This window comes from Myodes glareolus, chromosome 3, assembly GCF_982192425.1.
Source record: "Myodes glareolus chromosome 3, mMyoGla1.1, whole genome shotgun sequence".
Classification (NCBI taxonomy): Eukaryota; Metazoa; Chordata; class Mammalia; order Rodentia; family Cricetidae; genus Myodes; species Myodes glareolus.
Window position 1 is genome coordinate 67,904,735 of NC_142028.1, and position 12,697 is coordinate 67,917,431.

The following is a 12,697-nucleotide window of genomic DNA, read 5'->3' on the forward strand; positions in this document are numbered from 1 at the left end:
TTTCTGAGCACCAGGAACACATGTAGGGCAGTGGTAAAGTGAGTGCATGAGTCTGAGTCCCTGGTTCCAAATACAAACACACCCACACAGGACCACTGTTTCAGTGGAGAAATACATATACTGGGGGGAAGGGGATGTAGCTGTCTGGTTAACAACCTGTGGTTTATCTGTTTGAGGGAATATAACATAACTGTTCACAAGAATAAGGTATATTTGTAAGCACTGGCACAAAACACTTTCTAATAAGTGTAAGAGAACACTTACAAAATTTTTTTTTTGAGATGACACACACACACACACACACACACGCACCCCTGGCTGGCCTAGAACTCAGATCCTTCTGCCTCTGCCTTCAGTGTAAACCACCACACTGAGTCTCATCTTTTTACATTTATTTACACATTTTAGTGTGTGGGTGTGGCACACATGGAGCCACATGGAGGTTAGGGGCAACTTTTAGAAGCTGGTTCTCTCCTTCTACCATGTGAATCCCAGAGATTGAACTCGGGTTTAGTGGCAAGAGCCTTTCTCTACTGAACCATCTTGCTGGCCTCTAAAAATAGGCTGAGGCACAAGGATCATGAGTTTATGGTCAGCCTGGTCACCATAGCAATTTCCAAAACAGCCTGGACTACACATATGCAATGAGTCTTTACCTCAGGAAAAGACTTACCTGGGTACCGTGTCAAATGCCTTTAAGACACAGCATTCAGAAGGCAGAGGCAGGCCTCTGTGGGTTGAAGGCCATCCTGGTCTACAGAGTAAGCTCCAGATCATCCTAGGATTTATAGTGAGATAGCTCATTAGGCACTTGGTGACCAATGACGCAAACCCGACTGCCCAAGTCTGAGTTACATATAAACACATTAATTTTTTAAAATAAAAAGCTCCTTTAAAAAAAATCAAAAGACCTAAAAAACAAACAAACAAAACAAACCCCTCAGGTATGAATAGCCTTTATTTTTGTGTTGTGCGATGCTGCAGATCAAAGCCAGCGCCTGAACTTGTTGAGCAGGTATAGGTATTCTACCTCTGGGCTACCCTGTGTATACTTGTATCTCTTTTTTTTTTCCCTTTTTTCTTTTTCGTTTTCTGAGACGGGGTTTCTCTGTAGCTTTGGAGCCTGTCCTGGAACTTGCCCTGTAGACCAGGCTGGCCTCGAACTCACAGGAATTCCTCCAGCCTCTGACTTTCAAGTACTGGGATTAATGGTGTGCGCCACCATTTCAGACAACAAAAAAAGATTTAGGTTTAAAGGCAAAGAGAACCACTGCTTCAGAGAGAAGACATTAACAAGCAAAGACTGACAGAGCTAGATGGAAGATGGACAGAAAAGAGTGTGGGGCTGTGAACCACTTAGATTATTAAAGAGGGAGAGCGCATCTGACAAGAAGAAAACCTTCCTACCTGTTCCTTTCTATACAATGTTAGACAAACTGAGACCAAAACCAGAAGCTCAATTTAGTATTGTCAGCTTTATTTTGAATTAACCATTTATCAAGAGTGCACGCCAAGAGTAGAAAAAAATTTAAGGAGCCTATCAAAAAAGTCCCCTGATGAGTGGAAGGAAGAACGAGACGTTAGGAGCCCTTCTTAGAGAAGGAGATGTTCTCCAGGTCATGGATGCCATTTTTGTCAATGACCCGAACGCTGAAGGTAGGCAGATTCAAGATGAAGCGCTTCTGGAGCTGCAGAGAGACGAAGGAAACCAGTGAGCAGACATTCACTGCCCTCAGCTAAGGGGACAAGTGTAAAGCCTCTCCTCTTGGGGAACTGGCCAGCTGGTACCATGTCACTGAGGAATGTCTAGACAGGAGCTGGATGCTGACTGGAAGGCGGTGACCATGACCTGGGAAATGCAGCTGTGAGCCTGCCTCTGGCCAGTCAGCAGGTACACAAGACAATCCAATGTGTATCCTCACAGTCTGCTACCAGTTGGTCTACAAGAATACACTTGCCTCTAAGAAAGTCTCCAGATACCAAGCCAGCAAGGAGCTCATCTAAGAACAGACTCTGGACCCGGACAGGACGCCCTAGGTGCTAATAGTTTATGTAGTCACTTCCCTGTGTGTGTGTGTGTGTGTGTGCAGCTGCAGAGACGGTGGGAATCATGTCCAGAGAACATCCTGGAACAAGCTATGCCCGTCTCTTGCAGTCCAGCTTAAGGCTGTCCTGGTTACCCCTTCCTACTAGGATATCTGTCGGTAATACTGTACTGGCTACCCCTCCCTCCCTTAGGATATCTGTGGGTAATATTGTCCATCAGCTGGATGGCTAGGAAACCCACGACTGATTCTCAGCAGCTCCCCTGAAGGGAAATTTAAAAAGAGGAAGAGGGATGAGGTCACCGTGGTCTAAAATGACAGAGTTATACAAGAGGCAGCTGAAACCGACAGTGCTGCCAATGCCCTCCTCTGCTCCTGTCCCCTCGCCCACCAGACAGTTCATTCAAGTTCATCCTTAGGTCACAAGGAAAAAGAATGACATGTCTAACGAGGCTACTTTCTGCCAGCTTACCCTGTATTCTACACTCTTTCTATGAGGAGACTTTGGGTTTGTGACCTCCCACAACAAAGATCTCTCCCCTTCTGATCCAAATTCTCAGGAGCTTTCTACGGTGACCTAAATGCAATGTTATGGGAGTAGGCTTTATGGTGGCACAGCGGAGTGCACAGGGTGCTGGGGCCTGATTATCACCCTGCATTAAAATCATTTGGTTGCCTAGCCAGATGCACTGGCAGACATCTTTAATCCCAGCACTTGGGAGGCAGAGTAGGGTGGATCACCCGGAGTTTCAGGCCAGTCTGATCTACAGAGCTAGTTCCAGGCGCTACATAGAAAAACCCTGGCTCAAAAAAAAAAAAAAGAAAAAAAAAAAAAAAAAAAAAAAGAAAAAAAAATCACTTAGTTGCCAGTTAAAACAAGAGACTCAGTTTCTACCTATCTACAGATGATTTAGAATTGGGTGCTGGGGCCTACCAGGGATAAGGAAAGTTTCCCCGAGGTGATACACAGTGAATTTTGAGAACTACTAGTCTAGATTAACCAGAAAGGAAAATAATTAAATCAATGAAACTGACATTGACGCGGAGGTGACCGGTGGGAGAAACTAATATGTAAGTGCATTACTACAACCTCCCCACTGGTAGCAACTTCCCAACTGGCCAGTGGAGAAGTGTCTGGCAAGGAGCAGAAACAAGCAACCAAGAACAGGAATGGTACTTCAAACTGAGACAAAACATTCCTTCCGGATCCCCTGGGAGCTACTTACCTCCTCCAGACATTTCCTAAGAAGCTCCACTGCCCTCTCACGTGAGATAGCTGAAAGAGAACAGAGGCCGAGCACTGTAGGCTGTCGGGTGCCCAGCTCCTAACAGCCTGTGATTAAGTTTCAAACGTCCTCAGGTCTGAGTGCCACACAATTGGAAAAAGCAAAACACACTCAGACTTCTAGCCTGTATCAAAGTTAGTCCCCATGCAGGGGAGGGCGCCCCAGATCAATGCTCCCACAGCCCTGAGCCATCACAAATTGATTTGCTGCAGTGAAGGGTAAGCATGACAGAATTCTGTCTCCCCTGGCCTGGACCCGCCTCTCAAGAAGTTCAGCAGCCTGCCTCTCTTTTTCATAGCTCACCCTCACCAGTCCCCTTTAGTCCAGGGCTTAAATCATTTCCACCTGCCCTTGCCAGCTGCAAATCAGGGATCGGGAGGACAAGGCCAGAGCGCCATCCTCATGCTCCCAGCTGGGTCTCAGTGGAACAATGGGAAGACAGTTAAGAGGATGGAACTGAAACTCTTCTGAACAGGATCCAAAGGGATCGCTGGTAGGCGTGGCAAACCGGGATGACATATTAGGCATTAGGCTTCAAGGGTGGCTGGTGGTTATTTTGGTGGGGGAGTCAGCTGTATTACTGACAGATGCCAAATCAAGAGACAGTCACCAGGAGGCCAGGCTAATTCTTTTCAGGATGTGGCCTGCAGCTCTAGCATGGCTGAGGGTGCATGAGAGGGCAGTACCACAAAGAAAAGATCATGCCGACTGCTATGACATTTCCAGGGAAGACTGGAGTGCAAGGGAGAAGTGCTCAACCGTGCTGTGTCTCTAGCCCGGGAGAGCCCACTAGCCCACTAGGAATGTCCCGTCCCCACGACTAACGCTGAGGCTGGAAATGGGCCAGAAGACAGACTTGGCACAAAAGCTTTGCTCTTCTCAAGTTTCATCAAGCTGACAGTTTAGGTACAAGCAAAGAAATAACTTCTTCCTTCCTTCCTTCCTTCCTTCCTTCCTTCCTTCCTTCCTTCCTTCCTTCCTTCCTTCCTTTCTTTGTTTTCCAAACTCAGTAAGGTTAAATTTTCTTTTATAGGGAGTGATCTTCAAAAGCTTTGATGTTTTTAAATAAAGAAGTCCTTAGCTATCATGGTTGGACCTGTTTATCCTTACAAGTTCAAAACATTCACATAAACGTTTACAGGCTCACTGTCTACAGCTGAGACATCAATAACCACCTAGGCAGAGGAAAATGAATGTAAAAGAACTGAATAAGGTATGTCTTATTCATGGTGACATTTACCCCAGCACCCCTTCCAAACAAAGTAAAACCCAGCTCCAGAGATAGGAGTAACTCATTTTGGTTGGCAGGAAGACTTGGAACTGGAGCAACAGACAGTTGTGAGGTGCCATGTGGGTGCTAGGAATTGAACCCAGGTCCTCTGGAAGAACAGTTAGTGCTACTAACTGCTGAGACACCATTCCAGCCCTGGCAGGCAGGTTTCTAAAGACTGTACTGACTCATAAGAGAGAACAGCTTCCAGAGAGGAGTTATCTTCTTTGTAGGGTGCAGTCAGCCAAGTCCAAGGTTTGACAAGACTGGGAAACAGCTAAGAGTTTCTCCCTAGAGTGCCAGTACTTACTTGGTGTGTAGTATCGGTCAAGAATACTGAGAGTCAGGAAGGCACCATAGCCATGAGCTGCAAAAGGAGCCTTGGCCAAGGCTGCCAAGTAGTCCATATAGTAAAGGGCAGGCCCTTCATGCTCATCATAGCCAGCCAGGAGGAGGTTCACATGATAGGGGGTCTGCAAAGAAAAGACACAACAACGTGCTGATTAGAGCAGAACGCTGACAATGCAAACAGTAGTGCCCTGGCTCTTGAGAACAAGCAAATATTGGCAGCAACTGCCTAAATCACAAGAGGAAGTAAAAGTTCACCCCTACCTGGAGAACTACGGTCAGAGGTACAGGAAAAGGATTTTTTTTTTTTGTTTCTATTTAAAGTCTATGGAAAAGAACCTCATATGGGCAGTCAAGATGGTTCAGCAGGTGAGGGAACTTGATAGCCAATCATGATGACACGAGTTTGAGCCCTAGAACCTGACTCCCACCAGCTGTCCACATATGCATGCACACATGCACACACAGGCAAGGCATGTGAGCACGCATGCACGCGCACACACACATGTTGTAATCAGAGAATGCTTTTCTGCTTCCCTCAACCCATACCTGAATAATCACACAGAAACTGTATTAATTATAACACTGTTTGGCCAATGGCTCAGGCATATATCCAGTTAGCTCGTATATCTTAAATTAACCCATTTCTATTAAACAGTAATCTGTGTATTGTAATGATACTGTGGCTTACTGGGAGTCATTCTCCTTTGGCAGCTTCATGGCGTCTGCCCGACTCTGCCTTCTTTTCCCCTATATATGTATCACTGTTCAGATTTCTCACTGGGCTTTACTCTACTAAGCCATTGGCCAAAACAGCTTTATTCATCAACTAATAAAAGCAACACACATATGGAAGGACATCCCACATCATATGTGGCGGTGGGGGGTGGGGAAGGGAGATGATACAAAAGCACTTCAAAGGCTTAGATGTTCTTGGGCCATTCTTTACTACCGAAACCAAAAGCATGGAATGATGGTGTACACCTTGAACCCCAGCACTTGGGGGCAAAGGCAGGCAGATCTCTGTGAGTTCCAGGTCAGTCAAGGCTATATAGAGACCCTGTTTCAAACAACAACAAAACCCAACAAACGCAATTATGCCATCAGTCCAGAGGTTGGGTCCAATTATGTCATTCAAAAGAAGCAAGCTAATGAGCCTAGAAGTTTAGGACTAGGGTCCAGACTGGGCAACACAGTAATATATCTCAAAAATCCCACCCTCCCCCAAATACCTCACACATACCCCAAATCCCACCCCAAAACTAGTTTAGGCTAGGCATTAGCTTAATATCAAACTGTAAACTATATGTTCTATAATTACTGAGAGGGGAGAAGAGAAGGGAAGGATTAGAGATACAGCAAATATTTAAGCTAAAACCACTACACTTTTCTTTTCTTCTTTCTTCCCTCCCTCCCCCCTTTCTTTTGTTTTTCTGAGACAGGGTTTCTCTGTAGCTTTGAAGCCTGTCTTAGAACTCCAGGTTAGCCTCAAACTCACAGAGATTCATCTACCTCTGCCTCCTGAGTGCTGGGATTAAAGGCAACCATCCCCATGGGGTGTCTTTGGTTTTTCGAATCAGGGTTTTTCTGTAACCTTGGCTGTCCTGGAACTCACTCTGTAGATCAGGCTGGCCTCCATCTCACAGAGATGCACCTGCCTCGAGTCCTGGGATTAAAGTGGGTGCCACCACTACCTGGCAATCAGTACTTTTCAATTTAGGGGAAAAAAGTAAGAGGAGTCCATGATAACAAAGAGCAGCCCCAGAGCTGAAGAGCTAAATGAATTGCTGACATTTTTTCTCTTTGAGCTGCATTTATTTATTGTGTGTGTATGTGTGCATGTCCTTCATTTCCCTTTCCTTTCTGGAAGGCTCCATTTACTTCTCGTGTCTGTGATCTATGGAGGTTAGAGGACAGTTCTGTGGGGTTGGTTTTATCCCTCCACCATGTGGGTCCTGGGATTAAACTCAGGTTTCAGGCTTGGTGCTAACTAAGCAGCTTTTCTCACTGGGCTATCCCTCCGGCCCAACACCCTTCTAATACAACAAGACTCCAATAAGACGGATAAATTCTACTTTTCATCAATGACACAAATAAAAAGATGGTTGTAACTTGCATTTAATAAATATTTGTTCTTCATATTACCTGTAAGTCTAAAAACACAAAGTCTGTGTTGCTGTTCATTTCCAAATGGATAATTACTTTTCCTGTATCAGCTGGGGCATTCGTCATGCTAAATGCAGTCTGTCTATGCCCCAGGCACCAGTGGTGGCAATCCCATTTTGTTTATTCTTATATCTCTTGTATCTGCTTCAGGGGGTAGCATACAAGCCTTGCCCATGGTTTGTGCCTATCCCTACACTTATGCTTGTGTTCAATTAAATGAGACACTTTATCATGGAACATGAAGTTGGAACAACAAAAGGCTTTAAAAGAGACACTATATTTTTATACAGTGATCAATGTGGGCATTTGGTAGCTTGAAGAAACTCATGTTAGAGCACACAAATATACCTACTGGAATACTGCTAACCAGCTGTGCTACTAAGCAGGTAGACTTCTAATGTCCCTCGAAAATTACAGGAGCTCCAGCCTCTAAACAGGTGCCTGGCCATGGAGTAAAAGAGTAGACAGCTCACAGGAATAAGAATTAGCCACCAGTAGTCAGGACTGTGGAAATAATGGCCAGCCTGTCTATCACATTTCCAGTGAAATGCGCTGTAGTCTGGAACTGTACTAGGGACTGCCTCTCAGTAAGCCCAACCACAGGTAAGAGGTTTAAGTGTTATACGCTATGAATATCTGTTTTCTTTTATTATGCTTACTTACTGTGTGTGTGTGACCACACGTATTTGCCTGCATGCACATGCCATGGCACATATGTGACTTCAGAGGACAGCTCTGCAGCAGCGGTTCTCTCATCATGTGGGTCATGGGAACTGAACTGAGGCCCAGGAGCAAGTGCTTTTACCAGCCAATCCATCTCATTGGGCCCTGACCTTGTTTTCTTATGTGCCAAACTAAGCTGATTGCTATTACTTCTTTCTGTCTTCTTAGGCAAGAGAAAACAATATAGGAAAAGCCCGATTCTGGGGCAGGAGAGTTATCTAGATTTCCAGTGTGTCAGCTACATTCCAACATTTTAATAAAGCACTCTTTAAACAACAGCAAAAGCTCTGCTTAAATTAGCTAAAGATAAAAATATATAGTTAATAGAATTATTTTTAAAGTGTGAAAACAGTCAGTACTGCAAATCTGACAAGGCATAGGATATTGTGATGGTCTTTTTATTTTACTTTTTTCTTTGAGGGAGAGGGGTTTCTATGTATAAACTTGGCTGTTCTGGAACTCTCTCTGTAGACCATAGTGGCCTTAAACTCATAGACTGCCTGCCTTTGGCATCCCAAGGTGTGTGACACCATCACCTCACTAAATCTTATAATGTTCTTATAGTTTAGGGATGGGGAGAAAAAGACTAGCCTAATGTCTTTAATTAGCATTCTTCCTGTAAGAGAATCCATGATACATTTTCTTACCTATCACAAAGTAAGTTTAATCTTTTTCCTAAGTTCATAACTTGGTCTTTCCAGCTCAGCATAGCCAGAACAGCCACTGCAAGGTTAACCAAACCAATCTTACCAAGTTGCATGGTGTATTAGGAATCCATAAACACTCAAAGAGGCCTCAAGCAGCAGATTCCAGGTATGTTCTATTTAATGAAGTCTTCCTATATTATGAGATTAAATCATGCTTCAGAATAATTCATGTTACTCAACAATCATTACTAGAAGATTTTATATGAGACCCCATGTAAACACAAGTACAGAAGCAACTGTGGTGCTTACTTGAGCTACATAATATAATTTATTTATGCTTAAGCATCTCATATACACTTAGTGAAGCTGGTAGCCAGAACCTACAACTTGTGGTATAGAAGATAACTCACAAATATTGTGTGACTTCAAATTACCAACTTTTGCATGTGTGAGATGCTTAAGCATAAATAAGCGGTGTTATCTAGACTAATTAAGTCAATACATCTGGGTAACAACTGCAGTTTCAGAAATTCTGACAATGCTCCATCAGAGACCTTTGACTTATGCTAGGTTTTTTTTGGTTTGTTTTGTCTTTAAATTTCATATAAAGTCTTGAATATTGTCATTGTTTTGCTGGAATCAGATCAATTCCAAGTCACCTTTGTGCTATTCTAAGCAATTCTATAAGGAAAGGTAACAGCTACATGTTCCTATAATTTTGTTCTAACAGCTTACACAACGGTGACTTCTCGTGGTGTGATGGGGGAAAACAGTATATAGAAGATACAATCCACCTATTCACAAATATTTCATATATTATAAACTTTGTGAAGGCAGGAGTGTGTCTGTCTTCTTCAATGATGCACAGGCATACATCATATATTCAATAAACAGTTGTTAAATGAGTAAACACTAATAATCATACAAGAGAATATCTCAAACATTTTAACATATATGTGGCCAATGTTTAATATTACAAGAAAATATCATGAAAACCACTAAGACAAGGCAAGGATGTAACAGGTCCTATTTTCTTCTTTTAAAAAATATTTCTTTTAAGTATATGCATGTATGCCTGAGTGTATATATATGCACCATGTGTATAGGAGCCCTCAGAGGTCAGAGGAGGTACTGGACCCATTGGAACTGGGGTTATAGACACTTGTGAGTTGCCATGTAGGTGCTGGGAGCTGAACCAGGCCCTCTGCAAAAACAGTAAATGTTCTTAACTAATGAGCCATCTCTCCAGTCCCAATAGGCCCCATTTCTGACAAGTGGTTCAGGTTTAAATTAAATGCCTACAGCTCCATAAATAAGCGAATTTGTTGCTTCTCTTCCCACCTCCCTCTAGACACAAGCTGCTAAGAAGAAAACAGTTTAGGATGCGAGCTAGGCATTAACTCCCAGATAAAGAGGGAGCTAAATCACAAACAACTCAGGAAGAAACAGGCCATAGAGCAAAGGGCTGGGCCTGAGCTTAAATTCTGACCCTACTAACATATATGTGTTACTTTAGAGAAAGTACTTCATCAGTCTGAATTTTAGAATTCTCAAATGAAATATGGGCTAATGCCTAGCACAAAAAGGCTGCAGTGAGGGGTCCGAGAAAATGCATGTACATGGTTAAGTCTCTAAAGAATACAGTCCTAATAAGTGATAGATAATTACTATCAGTAAAGCAAAACAATCTATGAAATAAAAAGTATAAGTAATTGGAAGTCCAACTACTGGCACTAGGCAAATTCCTTCCAGGTCTGGGTCTTTATAAAAGGATATAAAGGAATGTTTATTTAAAGTATCCAGTACACTGGAACATAGAAGCAAAGTAAGTAAAGGAACCTTCCTAGTCTCAGCCAGGTGTGGTGACATATGCCTTTAATTGCAGCACCCAGGAGGCAGCCACAAGTGGATCTCTGGATTTGAGGCTAGTCTGATCTACAGAGAGAGAGAGTTCTAGGACAGCTAGGGCCACACAGAGAAACCTTGTTTAAAAATAAAAAATCAAAACAAATAAAAAAAGGGGGGGGTTTCCTAGTGTCTCCCTCCTAGGATTCTTTACCCACACCCTAAGGTTAACAAATGTGTATAGCTGAAAGCAATCAAGCAATCATATTAGGCACTTACAGTATTATTTTATTTTATGGTCCGTCTACCCTAGGTCCTTAGAGAAAATACAGGCCCACATGTGGAAACTAAGTCAACATATATTAAGTATTTTCCTACTGCCTCTTGCAGATGTGGCCATGCTAAGCATTAGCATCACTTCTAGCCTGTGTACTTTTTCATCAGTTCCTGTATTTTCTATGCACAGTAACACTTATTAAACTAAATGCATATGAAATGGAAGACTCTGTCTAACTACTGAGTAGTACAAAGGCCAATGGCAGGACCAAAAAATCCCGTCTTTTACAAAGTAACCTCTATTCTATCAAAGATGTAAGACAGTTAGGAGGTCTACCAGTGGAGACCTGTGTGTTAAGATGACTAGACATTTTCTACAGCAGCGGCTGAGACTGAACACAAATATTCAACAGTCCATCTAGCAGAACCCAAGCACTTAGTTAAGGTTACTCCCAAGAGTCACCACAAGTGGTTTACAAACACCAACATGCTTAGTTTTAAGTTGTATATGACATACAAAGAAAAACATTTTAAAAAATCAAACCAGGGACTTAAAAATAACTTTTAGCCTCTAGAATAAGATATTGCAAACATTTGCCTTTCTCTTTTCAGGACGCAGGTGGAGACACGGTCTTTATACAGCCCTGGAACTCACTGTGTGGATGAAGCTGGCCTTGAATTTGCTGTGAGCATTCTGTCTCATATCTCTAGTGCTGGGATCATAGACATGTGGCACCATACCAAGATAAAAAATTGCCTCTTATTACACATATGTGAGGGGCTAGGCAAATAGACTTTTCCCTCTTAAAAAGTACACAATAAGCTTATTTACTAAGTGAAGAGTTTCAGGCCATTTTAAGATTTCCTGGTGTTTAAATAAATTCATATGAAGGAGTCAGGGCAAGGCTGGATGCACAGTAATATAAAAACGTAGCTACTCCCACCTGTTCACTTTTAGGAACTGACTGTACTAACAGATTGGACTAGATAATACAAAGATCAAGGAGATGCTATTACAGAGAATAAAATTATCTACCTTTTATGGTTACCAAAGGGATAAAATTGAACTGGGTACTATCTATAAAGTATATCTCTCATGTACTTCCTCCTGAGATCAAGATGCATTAACTTATCTCTGTGCCCCTGAGAATCATAGAACTAAGCTCAGTTACACACTGTAACTTGTACATTTGGGAGTGGGGAGTGTACATCACACACAGAAACTGGTTAAATCTAACTTTTGTGCATACAACTCCTTGTTTGTTTCCTTATTATGAAAAAGAACACGGTGGTGTTTAAGAAGTGTGTGAAATTCCATAAATTTTACAGCTAAAGAAAACAGTTGTTACAAATACACCGAAACAACAAAATCAGCGATGATGAGAGTCTGGGCGGTGACAAGCAGCGGTGTGACATCTGGCGGAAGCCAAAGTCACAGCAAGGGGGAGAGAGGTGGGCGCGAGGAAGCATCCTGCCGAGCGTGGACACAGAAAAGGAAAGGAATTGACAGTCTTCTTTTGGAGCCAGGCCAGCCTTTGCCACCTCTAATTGAATGGGACGGCATTGCTATGACTGAGGGTCTTGAAGAAAAGTGCAGTATCTTTAGTTGCACCTTAGAGTACTAAGCAGTGTGGGAAGCAGACGTCCATGCCTGGTGGGTCAGTAATGTGGAAGTAGGTACAAAACACCATGGGACAAATGAGATGAGCATTTTAATCAACGGATTTCTAAACATATTAGATAATATGTCTTTTTTTTTTTTTTTTTGGTTTTTTGAAACAGGATTCTACTGTAGCTATCAAGCCTGTCCTGGAACTAGCTCTTGTAGACCAGGCTGGCCTCAAACTCACAGGGATCCACCTGCCTCTGACTCCCGAGTGCTGGGATTAAAGGTGTGCACCACCACTGCCTGGCTCGACAATGTATCTTGAAAAGAATACTGTGGCTACCTTTTTGGGTGGTTGTGGTGGGAATCAAACCCAGGGCCCTGTGCATACTAAACACATGCTTTAGCACTGATCTATCCCACCAGCCCCATGCCTGCTGTTTCTTTTAGTCCAGCAGATTGCCAAGATTCCACCTTTTATCCTA

At 42.9% G+C, this 12,697-nt stretch overlaps 1 protein-coding gene across 1 annotated transcript in view; it reads right to left on the bottom strand.

The window, feature by feature from the left end:
* Positions 1 to 1,456: 1,456 nt before the first annotated feature.
* Psmb2 (proteasome 20S subunit beta 2) overlaps positions 1,457 to 12,697 on the bottom strand; it is a 32,269-nt gene continuing 21,028 nt past the window's right edge. The window contains exons 4-6 of the mRNA XM_048434401.3: positions 4,912 to 5,074; positions 3,272 to 3,321; positions 1,457 to 1,688 (exon numbers count right to left, since the gene is read on the bottom strand). Coding sequence (XP_048290358.1) covers positions 1,581 to 1,688; positions 3,272 to 3,321; positions 4,912 to 5,074 — 321 coding nt within the window. The 3' untranslated portion in view covers positions 1,457 to 1,580. The remainder of the gene's footprint in view (positions 1,689 to 3,271; positions 3,322 to 4,911; positions 5,075 to 12,697) is intronic.